Source organism: Manis javanica, chromosome 3 (assembly GCF_040802235.1).
Source record: "Manis javanica isolate MJ-LG chromosome 3, MJ_LKY, whole genome shotgun sequence".
Taxonomy (NCBI): domain Eukaryota; kingdom Metazoa; phylum Chordata; class Mammalia; order Pholidota; family Manidae; genus Manis; species Manis javanica.
Genome location: NC_133158.1, coordinates 195,786,390 through 195,803,154, shown reverse-complemented (window position 1 = coordinate 195,803,154; position 16,765 = coordinate 195,786,390). Strand labels below are relative to the sequence as shown.

General features: G+C 41.7%; 1 protein-coding gene across 8 annotated transcripts in view; it reads left to right on the top strand.

Annotated features, from left to right (window-relative positions):
- The window catches only part of FHIP1A (FHF complex subunit HOOK interacting protein 1A), a 252,114-nt gene that overhangs the window by 213,011 nt on the left and 22,338 nt on the right, over positions 1 to 16,765 (top strand). For all 8 annotated transcript variants that reach the window (XM_073232581.1, XM_036998555.2, XM_073232580.1 and 5 more), the window contains 2 exons: positions 11,677 to 11,844; positions 15,344 to 15,423. In XM_073232581.1, coding sequence (XP_073088682.1) covers positions 11,677 to 11,844; positions 15,344 to 15,423 — 248 coding nt within the window. The remainder of the gene's footprint in view (positions 1 to 11,676; positions 11,845 to 15,343; positions 15,424 to 16,765) is intronic.

Sequence of the window (16,765 nt, the reverse complement as noted above, 5' to 3'; positions counted from 1 at the left end):
AAGAAGGGCAAATGTAATTTGTGGGGAGTACTTTGGTTTAACTCATAGCTGGTGCTGGGGGTGGTGTGGGCTTTGAAAATACAGGTTGCCGCAGTGGGCGTTGACTGGAGGGCAGTGAGGCCCTAGTACAGCAGCCACTGTACCATGAATCACTGTAGCCATGAATTGATGTAGACTGAAGTTGCATAGCTGAGGGAGCTGGGATGCAGTTTGAGAAAGTCAGTGTAAACCAAGAGAGTTTCAGAAAGTCAGTGTAGACCAAGAGAGTTTCAGAAAGTCAGTGTAGACCAAGAGAGGTTTAGAGATATCTGAGATCTGACAAGCTGAGGAATATGGAAAATGAGTGAAGCTGATGGAAGACCAAAGTAGCACCTTTATCATCAATGAAGCTGACGGTGGAGAATAGGGTTTCTACCTGTGGGTAAGATTTCCTCATACTGAGCTCCAGAATTAGATAGACTCACCCAGACGCACCACAGAGCCTGCGGTGGGAGGAGCAGAGAAGCACGTGCAGTTCCTGTTGGCAGCCTGGCTCCCAGAAGGAAGTGGGGAGGGACAGGCTCTTCCCCAGGGAAGAGTTATTGAGGGCAATCCTGCATATGGGAGGAGACATTAGGATCAGAAACTTCATCATTCTCTCTCAGATCTAAAAAAACCCAACCTTTCTAAAGCCTAACAAATTTGGGGCAGTAATTATATATTAAAAAAAAACAAATGGGGGTGATTTAAATGTGATTCCTGTGTTCAAGAACCTATGATGGGTCCCTGCTACCTGCAGAAAATAATTAGACTCCTTTACTTGTCTTTGAAAGCCACCCCCGTCTGGCTCCAGCCCACGCATTAACCTTCCTTCCTCCCTGATTTTCAGGTGCGAATCTGAGTCAGAGCAGTGCCCTCCTAGCCTCTGCGCTCGTATTACCATGTTCCTGCTGGATTATTCTTCCTACTTCCTGGCTGTTTGTCCAAAACATATTAATCTGGCAAGTCCTGGAACCTTTGCCACATTGGGCTAGCCCTGCACTTACGCACACACTGATGTCTGTCATCTCTCAGCTGCTGCCGAGCTTTTGCTGGGGACCTGGCAGGTCAGCACTGGTTTCATCATGCGAATTTTAGGCCGACTGCTGTAAGGACCCCGAGGGACAGGATCTTTCTCACTCTCACGTATCCTAAGCTGCTAGTATATTGTACACATGAAAAACACTCAATTAAATATTCAATTTAACAGTTAAGAAAATGTATCAAAAGAAAGTGGCTAGCATCCTTATCACATTAGAATAGTTACGTGTTGTTAGGCTGGAAGATAAAATTACAGGGCAAAGAACTGAAGTTAGCTCATGTTTCATGTCACTGACATGGAATCAAAGAATCTCAGATTTTTGGAACTGAGAGGAGAGGTTGTCTGGTTTAACACCATCATTTTACAGCTGTGAACATTAAGGCTTATGGTTTGAAAAGTATTCAGCCTGTGAGCTCATATTTGTGAGAGGAATAAAGGATATGAAAGAGATGATTTTTCACTTCTTTCACATTAGATACCCGCCAAGGGTTTATGGGTGGCTTTCTATTTGCATCAGGGAGTCCTCTAAGTGTCCCAGAGTGCTTTTCCACCTGCTGTAGAGCCTCACTTCTTTACGCCCTCTCGGAAATCTGTGGGGGAGGGCACTTGGCGTGGAAGCCTCCCCCACATCTCATCGTTGACCTTCACTGATACGCAGAAATTTGCTGGGCTAGATTACATAGCAGGTCAGAGGCACCAGGCTTGTTTTAACAGCTGCAGGAGTTGAGACGCCAAAAGATTACTTGATTTGCCCAAGGTCACCAGATAATAAGGATTAGAATGCTAGTGTTTAATATTCCCGCCGCAGTCCATTTTCTACTCCCTGGGATACCGTCCTCTTCCTTAAATCATTATCTCTAGACTGAGAATACCAGCTGAGAAAGGAAGCACATGTTCAATTCCCTTCTCCGCAGAGACAGAACAGCCAACACGCGTACTCACAGCCTGGCCTGACAAGCGCCGAGGGCGGACGCCGTCCCTGGCCCGTGAGGAGCAGAAGGCGGGGCTGATCAGGAGGACAGGTCCCCTCGCTGGCCCGCAGGCCCCCCCCAACCCCCCGAGTCCCAGGCACACTTCCCCAGTGCACATTCAGTATCTTGTTTTTATGCTGTAGAAACCCCAAGACATTAAGTGATGATACTTAACTATCGTATAAAAATGTCAAACAAAATAAGCATAATTTTTATTTCTACCACTGTTTCTTTCCACTAAATTTAAAATATTTTAGAGTTTTAATTAAAAAATTAAGCCTTAGTGTTGGCTCTTATTTGCCTACTAGTTAATAGAAAAGTTAACTTAATGTAAGCTCAGTTAACTGTTCTAAACACAGTTTTCAAAAAGTGACTCTTGTCACATTAATGAGTCAGTTTGGTAGGTCACAATTAGCACTTAAAAACAAAATATCAGAGTGCACTGTGCTTAACAATGGTAAATATTACATATTATTGTAAAATATAATTTTTATGATGGGCCATGGTTAAAAAAATTGAGAAATACACTGTTCTCATGTTTTGAGGATTGGAAAATGAGTTATGAGATTACTTTTGACACTACATTTCTGGTTTTTTCTGGGCTGCAAAGGTTACTTGGTTTTCTCTTGGTATAAACCATTTATTTATCAAATTATTCACTCAACAAATATATTTTGAGCACCCAGTATATGTGAGGCACTGTACTAAATGATGGGGATGAGCTCTCTATAGCAGCTTACTTACAAAGCAGATCATCTTATTTTCAGGGAAAACACTGTTTCAGTTTGCACAAGGTTTAACTGTAGATAACAGAAAACCCCCTTAAAGTGACAGAAAACTCCCTCCAAAAATCCTTTCCTAGTCCATACACCAATTCTGTTTACACCTCACTGTCCAGCGCATATACAGCTACCGCAGATGCAAAAGAGGAAGGGAAATGTAGTTTTCAGCTCTCAAGTTCGGGCTTATTCTCAGGCAGGAAAGGGAGACTGAATATTAGGCAGTGAGAAGTGCCCATCACAAACTGCAAAGTTTCTTACATGTTCACAAACTTTTATTTCTGTTGATGTTTTGGTCATTATAATTACTGGAAAAGCACAGGATAGTCAGGTAGAGGGCTATGCAGGTTGTCCACTGCACAGGGATGCCCTGCTGAAGAGACAGACAGGAGATGCTTACCTTCTGCTTGCCAGATTGTGTCCCCTTGCATGGGGCTGTGTCCACCCCCAGGAGGCAGTGACTTTAATTGCAGAAGGTACTTTCAGCCCCAGCCAAGCCATCTACTTACCAAACTGTAGGCCTGGAGGGGCCACTCTGCTCAGGGGTACTCTTCTATAATTTGCAGTCTTGTCTATGTGGGTAGCTTGTGGCTCAGAGGCTGGGTCCCAGCTGGCCTAGAGGTACCTTAAACATTTGCCCCTCGACATACCTGGTTCTGCTCCTTCTCTTAGTACAGCTCTTCTCACCTAGTTTTACTGCTACCAATTGTAGAAGTTGGGAGACAAAACTGTATTCATTGTCTTAACACGCACACACAGTAAATGTTTTAGTCCGAACCGGTCTGAGGTGCTGACCTCTCTGTAGTACTTCATGTCCCCTCTCTCCCAGTATAGGAGAGGAAAACTAGGGTTATAAATTAAGCTTACATTTACTTTTGATTTGAAATGGAAAATTAGACTTCTTTCTTTCTTTCCTTTTAATTTCAACAAGTGCATGAGGGAGATAATGCTGTACCAAAGGACTCGGTTCTTAAGCATCAGAATTGTGAAAAGATAGGAAGGGCACCCCCTCACCTCCAGAAATACCAAAAATAACTCACACAAAACCCCACCTTATCTAAGGCAGCCAGGTGGTATTTGCCTTGGAAACCAATGTGGAGAGGGGAGAATCTGGTCTGAAAGTTGGTACGAGTCTTTTATTATTGCCCTGCACTCTGCTAATAGAACATTAAAAATTTATCAGCAACGAATGCCCTGCAGGTTTTTCTTCAAGTAGTCCTAAGAAAACTAAAAAGGCAAAGAAAACAGAAAGGAAGTTTATAGTCTGCTTATTTTACCTTACAATTTTCTTTTGCCCCAAACTTATTTTTTTTTAAGGTCTTGCTTGCCCCTTATTTTTATGTCTGACTTGCGTGCCTGGTGAGATAGAATAACTCTGACAAGCTGTCCTCTGCATCTTCCCCCTGTGATTATCCAGTGCCAGATGATGAGCAGGTTGGGGTAACAGAGAAACTACCAGAAAGACTAGAATTATTGAATTTGGGCAGACACCTATGTGTGTTCTCAGTCTTCCACTGTGGGGAGGCCTTTCCATCACTCATGGAAAATAAACCAGGAATAAAATCTGTCTCTTCATCAAAGATTGCCTTTGTTACAATTCTGGTGTCTAGGAAAATTGCTGTGCATAAACAGTTCCACCCCTAAGTAATACATTTAACTCAGCAGGCAGATTGAATGTGGTGGTGGCAGGCATTAGATGCATCTTCTCAATTTGTTCTCAAATACTTAATTCTAAAGAAGCTGCCAGTTGGGACTCTGGCCCATGAACCATTTCTCCACTACTGTTGGGTTTAAAGTCAGTCTCATCAGAATTCAGTAGTTCTGTCTTACTAATCAAGAAGAGAAACCATGGGGAAGGAAGCCTGAGGAAGCATTTATTTTTTCCCAATGGGTCACTTTCCTAGGTTGCTGTAATTCAAGAGCATAGCGTGAGTTTAGGCTCTGTATTGTCAATGAAATGTTACTTATTATAAAAGGAAAATTTCCTCTGCTGTTCATGTATTGTCAAATTAACCTACCTGCCCTGCTAATGAAGTTACCCGAACATGGGCTTTGAAAACCACGTTTTTATTAGTAACAGGACTGCTGATTTCCACCCTGACATGTTTATGGATTGCCCTCTGAGTACCTGCCCGTGTACCAGGTGCTTTGGAAAGCCCCACTGTGGGTCAGACCCAGTCATTTCTGCCGTAAGTTTGCAATCTTAAAGGATGGATACGTGCCGTAAGAAAGGAAATCGACTTAGCCTAGAACAGAGGAAACTGAGGGGGTCTAATAAGAATTCCAAAATAGAAAAGAAAGCTGAGTTTTGCAGGACAACATTTCTGCATGACCACTTCTTAACGTGAGGGCAGGGTAAGGCACGCTTTACCTTATACAGGCGGACTCTCCCTCTGCCAGGAGGAATGCGTTCTTGTTGGGAAGACCCAGTGAGCGGCGTTGCTGAAGGAAGCCGGGCAGTCCCTGTCTGAGCTCAGAAGAAGGAAGGGGGCATGGGTGTTTGTGTTCTGGCTGCCCAGCATCAGCCCTCCGCTCCTGACTCAGCCAGCTTCTTTTGTCTCGCAGCGATTGTGTTAGCTTACTCCAGGGTGCTTTCAACACGGATCTGTTCTGCTTAGGGTGTGTCAGTTCTCATACGATTGTGTGGAGTCCAAGAGCCGAAACGGTATGCTGAGAACAGTCCTTAATTACCCAGTAGGTGCTCAAGAACGGATCAGTGTTACTGTTGTTTTTCTGGTTCTTCATATTGCAACTTAGAAGAATCATTGTGGAACAATTCTAAACAGGAAAGGGATGGGTCAAGTCATCTTTGGAATATTCATCAGATTTTTGCTTCGAGGCTAAACACTTCGGTTTCCCTGTTAATTCTGATCTATTATATACTATTTTATAGTATAAAACACCTTTCTTATGTGACATTTGGAGTATTTCAATAACTAAGTTCTGTTGCATGAGGTTCAAATATAATGCATCATACACCGAATTACACTGTTAAGTTCTATTATAATGAAGTAGTAGGCTACAAACTATATACACAGAGTGAAGGAAAGGAGGCTTTAGAAATAATTTGCTGATTCCTCCAGGGAGAGGTTTATGAAAGGCAAGAGGACATTTATTATATTTAATTAATATTTAATTGATTTAATTATTATATTTAATGTATTACAGATACATTAAAGAAATGCTGGGGGAAAAGGGCAGAGACTGGATTTATTTTTAACATCTTTTCCTTTAAATATGCTGAAGTCATTGTAGCCAGCATTTTAATTTCCTCCTCCCTCATATATTTTAGGAATAAATTGCCAAACTGACTTTGGATGACGTCTGCATTTACCTCCCCAGCCTGCCTCTGGTGGCGGCGGCAGTGAAGTGTGTGGCCTAGAGGTTGAGGAGCAGGAGGGAGGCAGGAAGGGGGTGAGGAGGGAGGGACCCTCATTCACCAACTGCAGACTCTTTGCGGACTTAGAATAATTGAACGTTTCTGTCCTGAATTTTTGGCTGAAACAGTGGGACTGCTCGCTGAGAAGCAGGTGACTGCCTTCCCCTTGCACCGTGTCCTGGGAGGGAGGAAGCTGGCTGGGAAGAGCATGTCCTGTGCTGCCCTTGAATGCACCCCGGTGGGCATGCACCCTGCCTGTCCCTTAGCTTGTCCGTCGGGCAGCAGTGAGCAGGGGCTTAGCCTGGGCCCTCTGTGAAGAGCCCTGCGGACCTGTACCCTCCCTCCGTCATGCCTGTTTCCTGTCCCGCTTTTGCTTTCAGCGAGCAGGGCCCACGTGGGTCTCCTTGTGTCCTTCCTCTCCAGTTGGAGCCGCTGGGGGCCGAGGCCTCTCACGTGACCCATATGAACCATTGGCTAGCTCTGTATCCAAGGAAAAGCCAAGGAAGGGTGGCTTCTAACTTGGCGAGGGTACAAGTCACCTGACCCCCCTGCCTGCCACCTGCCTGAGCGACAGAAGGTAGAACCCATCTGTTTGTTCCAGTGCGACTGGATCACAAAAAAAACGATTAGCTGGTGGGAAATTTGTTTTTCAGTACACACATACACCTGCTATTACAGGGAGGATTCTCATGCTAATTTAGATGCAAATGGAATTGCCCAACTAGAGCTGATTACAGAAAGGTCAGAACATGTATATGCTCAATTTCACTCCTGTACAACACATTAGGGGAAGGCACCGTGCTGATTGTGGGCATGGTGGCCGGGCTGGGTTCCGGCCTTCATCTTTGAGAGTGTGGAATGTGACTCACGATGTCGGCTTCTACTTCCCCACCCCACCCCTCTTTAAAGAAAACAGACTCTCTGTTTTGCCCATTTCTGAGAACATTTTAATAAAATATAAAAATAAAAATGCTCTGTTGGAGCTCTTAGGCTAAGGTAAAAAAGGAGTACATGCAAATTCAGTTGCCATCCTGTTCAGAGAACTGATCTCAACTATGCACACCCTTCTTCAGACTGAGATCACGCTGCGCGGGGCCTGAAGTATGGGGACTGGTGGGTGAGGGGCCAGCGGAGAGGCCTGTGCGTTGGCTTCGTATTCGTGTTCCCGCTTTTGTGGTCTTCAGATGGTGTTCACTGTATGTGTAGCCAGACATGTACCTTATACATTTGTGTCTGTGTGTGTACATTTACTGGATATATATAATAAGGCACCTGCACATATATAGTATTGCATATACTTTGAATATAATGTTCATTCAGAAGTTGCACAGAACAGTACTCACCCTTACTACATGCAGTGTTCTCTAGAATTTTCTGTTTGGATCTGGGAAAAACCATTAGTGAACCAGTAAACTGATTTCAATTCCCACTTTTGGGTCTCTCACTATAGTTTGAAAATCACCAGTGTGTGGAATTGGTGAAGGGTGCTTGGCATGAAGGAGAACTTGGGTAAAGGCTGGTGGAGGATGGAGAAGGTGGGTGAAGAAAGAGATTTATTTCAAAGGGTAGCCCAAATTGGATTTGATATAAGTAAAAATTAAGTACCTGAGTTAGGGCTGCATTCCAGAAATGGGCTGACATGTAAGCATATAAGAGCTCCTAAGCAGGTGAATTGTTTAGGTTCAAGGATTATTTGTGGAAACAGGTTTTTCCTTGGGTCACTGCAGTCATGGTAGTAAGGTAGAACCTAATTTACTATTTGTACTATTACCTCTATGTAAATTTGTAGCTACGTGCAGCTCTGCATAGAACAAGTGAAGTAAATATTGACAGTCATCTGTAAGGCAAGAGGTCTTACTGACATCAACGACTCATTATTGCTCGTAACATGAAGAGGGTGCTGCTCCGCTGTTTCACTGATACTCCCTCTCCTGGGGCATTAGGAGAAGCTTCACTTTTACATTCTGCAAAGCAGAGCCACTTTCCCCTGGTGGTTCATTGTTAGCTTTTAAGTGATCACACATGGGCTTCAGTCTCATCCTCGTTAATGAGGTTACCTATTTGGAGGATTAGAAGATTCTGAAAAGTAAGATAATGGAACAGGGGAAGATTTGGGGGAGTCTTTCTGAGATTACCTCTTCTCTGTCCCAGCTTTCTAGAATATGGGAGAGGGAAGAAATGGAAAAAGAAGGAAACCATATCTTCCTTTTTTTGGGTAATAGATCAAGGTGAGTGTGACCACGATTTCCAAAGAATTTGCAACTTTTAATATTTATAACACTTCATGTAAATGCTGCCCCTCCAGGTGCTTTCTTAAATCCTCTTAGCTTACAAATGACAGTTTTGATTTCTAATAAGAAAAAAAAATATTTTCATTTATCCTTACTAAGGGTGATAAACAATAGATGTTTAATGCCCTCCTTTCATGTCAGCCCCCAAAGGCTGAGACTTATATTCTAAAGAGTTTATTGTTGTGCTGCTGACATCATTAAGGTCATGTGTAACTTAAGGGGGGAAAAGCTGATGCTGCATTATTGGTGCAAAGGCAGCTCCTGGGATTCTGCTTGACATGGAAGCTCCACGGTGCTCAGTAGTGGAGTTGAAACTGGTATTCAGAAGCTGTGTGCATGGCCCGTTTGAAATGAGTAATGCTACTTTTTCTAGCAAGCAAGACTGCTAGGAAATCAGACTTTTGCTGATTTGATTTTGGATTATGTTTCTGCTAAAGGACCCTGAGATTGCAGTAGTGAAATGGGTGTGAGCTAATGGGACCACATGTTTGGTAGTGTTATGAATCATTTCCCACTTAGCTGTACTTGGTGATATCAGTTATTTTATAGGCCTTTATAAAAAATGTCCTCACTCTCTCTGAGGCCTTCAGAACACAGGGAGACAAGAGGGAAGAATTGAAAATTAAGTTCAACTCTACCAAATGTAAATCCCTAGGTCCTTGGGGGCTGTCATTTATTCAGAAAATGTTTTATTAAGAAACTTTTATGTGTCAGACTCTGTTCGTTGCACTGCAGTAATAAAGAAAATGACACAGTGTATGTATGTCCCAGGACAGTGTTAAGAGTGCCACAAGCTTGGGCTGGAGAACATCAGATGCCTTGCCAATGGGTTTCAGCCCCAGGCAAGTTCGCTATAGATTCAGTGTGACCAAAGAAATTGACAGCAAAACGTTCTTTGGGGCAAAAGGGTTATACCCAACTTTATTTCCAGGTGCAGGTCAGTCACTAGAATCCCATTCACTCAGAGCGAGTCTGCATGCAGCAAGCCAGTCTCTGCTTCTGGGCCCCTCTGTCTGCACAGCCGTCCTCTGGGCCTCTCTGCACAGTCATCCTGCACAGCCATCCTCTGGGCCTCTGTCCTCGGTGCTGCCACCACTCCAGCCTCTGCTCTGCTCTCCTGCAGCCTTATAGCCCTGCCACCATGTCGTGCCCAGAGCACTGGGCAGAGCTCTTTTTATAGAGTCAACAGCCATGTATTGCCCACAGGTGTGCAGTGAGCTATTCAACCATGGCCAGGTGAGAATCCTGGCCACAGAAACTCTTATTTTATCCACACCAGAGAACACAAGGGTAGAAGCGGTTTGTTTTGGAAGCAGGGACAGCCAATGAGAAGCACTCTTCTCAAGATAATTTATTTGCTGAGTGGTTGGTGCTTACTGGTTTCCTTTGCTCTATTTAGGCCTCAGGGAACCCTTTAAGGTTGCTTAGATGACACAGTGGTGTGTTGAGTGCTTTGAGGGCCCACAGCATTGGTGCAGAGCCAGTTTGCACTCTGGTCTTAGGCTGCTCAGGGCCCCGTTGGCTGAGTTGTCAGTAGATTCTGGGGGGGTAGATTCAGATGCACTGTACAGGCATGCTTTACTCAGAGTAGAGAAAGCAGACAAAAATTGATTTGGTAATAGACTCATCTATCTAGAACATGCCTAAGGACCAAGAACACTTATAGAAGTAATTAAAGCCTTTATGTACAGATGCATCCACAGAGGGCCTAGCTACACTTGGAAGGCAGACTTGGAGGTCTGGTTTCTAAACAGATTTGTGGATTTTGAAAGCAGAAAATTACAAGGAGAGGAAAGTATGATAAAAGGAATGACCCAGTAACAGCCTGATAAAGTGACATTAACACTTTTAAAGGGAGGAAGAAAGAAGTAGAAAGCTGGGACAGAGAAGAGGTAATCACTCAGAGTATCTCCCTCTCTCTCACTTAGCACCAAGTGCATTAGACTATGGCAGGGCAGATTTCTAGGATATAGTGTTAGAATTTGAAATTTTAAGTGTTCCCCTGGTGATTTTCATACATCCCAGTTTGAGTATTTCTGTAATACAGACAATAAGGCGATTGATGACCCCTATTCATCAAAAGATCTTATATTCTGCTTTTCGGAAGATGAAGAAATGTATACTTGTTCTTGAAATATTCCATATCAAAATATTTAAAATTAAAATTTTGATGCTTTTAGAAAGAGGGTGTTACGATTAGCATGTATAGTGCGTAGGGGGCACGGGGAGGGCTGCACAACACGAGAAGACAAGTAGTGATTTTATAGCATCTTACTACGCAGGTGGATAGTGACTGTGAAGGGGTATGTGGGGGGGACTTGGTGAAGGGGGGAGCCTAGTAAACATAATGTTCTTTCTGTAATTGTAGATTAAGGATACCAAAATAAAAAAAATTTTTTTGATGCTTTTAGCATAAAATCCCCAGCTCCTTACAAATTTTGACTCTTCAGAGTTTTCTGTTCCCCGAAAGATTGACATTTTACTGCATGGAAAAAATCACACCATTTAGAAACTACTAATTTATATTATAAAAAGAAAGTCATTTACTTTATAAGCAGTAAACTCTTATAGTACTTTATAAATAACACTTCATGTACAATTATTCACTTATAAAAATTGGACTTGCAACTCTTCAGAAACATACCTGAACATCCACGGCACTTCTTGTCCGTACCTCTCATACGCCTTTATGGTATTCTTCTTTCACCTGTTAGATCACACATATAACCCATCTCCCTGGACAGCCAATATGTTTGCATGTTTCCAGCTCCTTGTACATAACAGGTCCCAATAAATATTTATTGAATGGCTAATATAACAAGTTATACTGAGCTTTCTAATTAGTCCTTTACTGACCATGTAAATACTTTCCATTAGCATTTTTTCCCCTTTGTGATTACACTCTAAAATCTTTATGGTGTTTGAACTGCATTTGATGATTAGAGCTGTCAGAACACTTGAATTGCTTCTTTATGTCTTTGCGTTTCCCTTCTTGAATTAAAGGACGGAAGCAGCATGAGGTATTGTGGAATGTGAATAGGTTATAGGCTTCAGATGAAGCTCTGAAGTGTGTTCTTGTGGCAGGCGTGTTCTTGCCTTGATGGGGTCACTGTGGGGAGGCCAGGGGCCGTCGGGGAAGCATGTGTCACAGCATCGAGAGGATGCTTATCTGTGCTCCCTCTGTCGTTGGTCCCAGGTGACTGTGGAGGAGGTCATGACCACAACTGCATATCTGGACCTTTTCCTGCGTAGCATCTCTGAGCCAGCATTACTTGAGATCTTTCTCCGTTTTATCCTGTTGCACCAGCACGAGAATGTCCACATCTTAGATACTCTCACAAGCCGAATCAACACACCATTTCGGGTAAGGAGAACCTCAGAAGAAGGGAATTTATAACTCAAACAAATTTCAGGATGGTATGTTTTGGAATAAATTATGTATAGTCTTTTCTCTTGTTCCTTTGTTTTTTTTCTTGTAGCCATCACCTTTTTATTTTGGAAGAGATGAACTAGATAATGTGTTTTGCATTCAGAAGTCATTCTGTCAGAGAGGTGCCACTTACTGCTTTTCATAGGACATATTTCACAATTTGGGTTGGCACTTTTTTCCAAAAAAATAGCAGAATGCACTTCTGAAAAGGCAAGATGCAGTGCAATATATGGGCTTAAGTGCAGGTGAAGCCAAGAAATCAGAGTATATCAAGTCTGGATATTAGAGACTATATTTTTGTCCATAAGTGTTTTGAAGTGGAAGGCTGGGCAGTTGTGAATTCAGGTAGTCATTCTGATGAACTTTGAAAATCTTCTTATACTATTAGTGTCACCCTTTACAACTCTTCCCTGAAGGCCATCTCTTTTTTATTGCAATGATTGTTTTAAAAGCAAAGGAATAATGATATAACAATATACTTTTGAGTTTGTAACATATACAGATGTGATACATATTACAGTAATAGCACAAAGAGGATAAGGAGGAATAGAACTATTTGGGAATAATATTTCTGTATTTCACTGGAGCTAATTTAGTGTAAATAAAAAGTAGAGTCTGCTAAGATATATATGGTAAGGCCTAAAGCAACCTCTAATAAAGTAACTGCAAAACATAGTGAAGAAAATCATTAAAACAATAAGACTGTTATATTAGGGGAAGTATTCACTTAATGCAAAAGAAGACAGTAAAAGAGGAATAGGGAAACAAAAAAGATATGAGACCCATAGAAAACAAAAAATAAAATGGCAGACATAATTCCAACTGTATCAATCTGAATAGATTAAGAAATCAGTCAAAAGTTAGAGATTGGCAGATTGGATAAAACAAGATCAAATTATATGTTATCTACAGAGATATACTGTAGATACCAATAGACTGAATGTTAAAGGATGTAAAAAGATATGTCATGGAAACAGCAAACAAAACAAGTTGGAATGGCTGTGGTAATCATCAACAAAATAGACTTTAAAAGAAGACATGTTACTAGAGAGAAGGAGGGATATTGTATGATAAAGAGTCAACCCATCAGGATGATAGAATAGTTAGTTAATATATGCATGTAAAAACAGCTTCAAAATGCAGGAAGCAAAAACTGATGGTATTTAAGGGGGCAATAGAAAAGTCAACAATAATTGTTGGATGTTACAATACTTTACTTTCCATAATGGATAGAACAACTAGGCAGAAGATCATTAAGGGAAAAGAAGGTTTGAATGACATTATAAACCAACTAGACCTAACAGATATCTACAGAACATTCTACTTAACAGCTAATACACATTCTCTTCAAGTATGCGCGGGGTATTCTCCAACATAGGCCTTATGCTAAGCCATCAAACAAGCATAAATGAGTTTAAAAGGACTGAAATCATACAAAGTATTTTTCTGACCATGGTGGATTAGAATGAAAAATTATTGACAGAAATAAAATACAAAAATAAATGGAAATTAAATGATACTCCTAAATAACCAATTGGTCAAAGAAGAAGTCACGAGGGAAATGAGAATATACTTTGAGATACATGAAAATGAAGGCACAACATACCAAAACTTATAGGAAGCAGTGACAGTTCTGTAGCACTGCTTAGAGGGAAATACATAGAGGGAAAAAATGTAGGATATATGTATGTATATATACATATACTTACATTAAAAAAGAAGAAAGATTTCAAGTCAATAACCTAAACTCCCACTTCAAGGCACTGGGAAAAGGAGACAAACTCAAACCAAGCAGAAGGAAGGAAATGGTAAGGATTAGAACTGAGATCAACAAAATAGAGAATAGGAAAACAATAGAGAAAATCAATGAGGCTAAAAGTTCATTGAAAAGACTGAGATAACTGACAAACCTTTAGCTAGATTGACTAAGAAAAAAGTAAGAAGACTCAAACTACTAAAGTCAGGAATGAAAGAGGGGATATTATTACCTACCTTACAGAAATAGAAAGGATTATAAGGGAATACTATGTGTCAAAATATTGAATAACTCAGATAAAATAGACAAATTCTAGAAAGATACAACTTCTGCAGTTGATTCAAGAATCTGAAATTGGAGACCTATAAACAAGTAAAAACTTCTGTGCTTTGAAGGACACCATTAAGAAATTGAAGAGATAACCCACAAAATGGGAAGAAATTTTTGCAAATCAAATATCTGATAAGGTACTTGTATGTAGAATAAAGAACTCCTACAACTCAATAATGAAAAGACCAAGACACTGGGCTGAGCACTCTTGACGTTGATGTGCAGGGGTTACTATGGCAACGTCTAGGCAGGCCACCTAACTGAGACTGGGGGGAGGAGGTGATGCGTGTTAACACTGGGAGAAAGAGAAGACAGATTTCCTAGGGGAGGTGGAAACCAAGGTAAGTCTTGGAGAATAAGCAGGGTTTAGCTTAGGCAGGAAAAGGCATTCTGGGCAAAGGAACAGCATGTGCGAAGTTGTGGAATGAGTGGGACAGAGTTTGTAGGTTTTGGCTAACTACAAGCATGTAACCTGTGCTGAGCACAAGAGATGTTTTGGGGCAAGCCAAATGCAGCTGTTTCTTTATGACACCATTGTGGATTTCACAAGCAGGTTTTAAGTCTACCCTGACTAGAAGACCAGCACTTATTCTCCTGTATGAAGAATGAGAGCCTGAATTATTTAAGCAGCCTGACAGAATGATAAATGCTTACTTCCAAAAGGGCATGCTGGTTTCATAATACACCTTTGGGTATCTTCCCCTCCTTGGCTGTTTATCTTTACTTTTTGGAAATCAGAGATTGAAAGAATTCTTGTTTTTTAATGAACTTCCTGGCCAAGTATATTACCACACCATCAGCACTACTGGAAATGGAACCAAGGAGAATGTTTGCCCCAAAGCCAAGAGACAAGCCAGAAGGAGCTGAGGCTTGGGGCTGAGAAGCCTAGAGGGAGAGCTGGCCAGGGTATGTGCAGTTTTCTATTAGCCCACTCTTGTAAATAAACAGTATCATATTTGAAAATAATAGGAAAACAAATAACAAGCAAGAGATCGTGTATGTGTGTGTGAGTGAGTGTGCATGCGTGTACATACTGGAGAGCTGTAGGGGCATGTTTATCTGGTTCTTTCAAAGTCAGAAATATGAGCCATAGACATTGTGTAGGAGTAATTCTGTGTAATGACATAATTCCAGGCACAGGCTTTCTAATCAAATCCTACAGGAGAACTAATAGCCTTAATACACATTCTCCCAGGCAGCAGCATGTTTTCATCAAACTGCTAAAAAAAATCAAACAAACAAAAAAAGGAGGCCATTTTATTTTGTAATCCTGATTTATTTCCATCTGTGGGGAGTAGAGCTTTCTTTCCAATATCTGAAATAGAATGTGTGTTTATTGCTTCCCAGCTCTGTGTGGTGTCCCTGGCATTATTCAGAACTCTCATCGGTTTACATTGTGAAGATGTGATGTTACAACTAGTTCTAAGGTGAGTTACCGTCCTTTGGTCCCTTTATCATAGCATGATATTTTCCTTTAGTAATGTGACTAAGTAGGAGTCATGCTTTGAAGAAAGAAATCTTCAAGAAAAGCAATTTAATTTCTGTGTTATTTTCCAAGGTTAATTTTACTTTTATTATGAAAAATTTTTAGGGGGCCAAATGCATTTAATCACAAATATCTTCCTGGAAACAATAGCTAGAATGTTTAGACATTTTTAGAAGTATTATGAAAGCTCTTCTTGTCCATGGCGGATTGATTTTTCTTCTGAAGTGCATTTTTAGGGAGACTGTGTTAATGGAAGCAAGTTTTGCAAATATGAAGGGCTGTTGATACGTAATTTCTATGATGCTGACTTTAGTAACGGTACACCTACAGTGGCCACTCTTTGACCTGTATGTTCCAATTAAATTCAGTAAATATTTAATGAGTACTTTCTGTGTAAATTCCAGAAGGGAGTAAGGCATGGAGCAGATGGATTGAAAAAGACTTACATACAGAATAGAAAAGGTACCTCCTTCAGAAGTACAGGTGGGAAAGCCTTCATCAAATGGCTCATATTTGCAGACAGATGTCAGGAGTCGGACTGGACTGCTAGTAAGATGACATTCATTCGGTCATTTAGCGAGGGGACTCAGGAACACTGAATCCTGCCTCTCCTCGGGGTCCCCAAGAGGAGCATCTGCTTTGGTAAAGGAAGAGCAGGAGAGCTGGCTAGGGTCTGTGCCTCTGTGCTCCCCTCTGGTGGTGTGGGAGCAAAAAGGAAAAGGTCACCCAAGGTCTGGCAATGTCCTCTAGCCTCCTCCTTCCCCAGTGGACTGTCTGAGCTCTCCTTTGTCCCCTCCTTGTCAATCTGGGCGGAAGAAGCTGGGAGCAGGGGAAGAGAAGGTAACCGGGCTGCCCCTGGTCCCTCCTGGGGTTCTGACACGACGTGAGTAGAAATACCGAGGAGCTGGCATTCCAGGTGGGTGTGGTGGCATTTTCAGAGTGGTAGCTGTGGAAACATGAGGCAGTGGCAGAGTGTGATCATGGAAACAGCAATGGCATTGCCCAGGAACTAGTAAGAGATGCAGGTTCTTGGTCTTGCCCCTGACTGCTGAATTCATCTCCAGAGGATGCTGACGCGCGGCTAAGTTTGAGAACCACTGGTTTAAGGAATGACGAAGTATAGGTGTAGCAAAAGGGAGTGAAGGAGAAAAGCAAGAAAACCAGAAGTGGTTGGTGGCATAATGGTGGAGGCCTTACAGAGTTATCTTTATGGGTGAGCATCAGCTATTAATTTTTTTAGTTTAAAAAGAGTTTTTGGACTTTCAAGGGTTTTAGATCAGGTC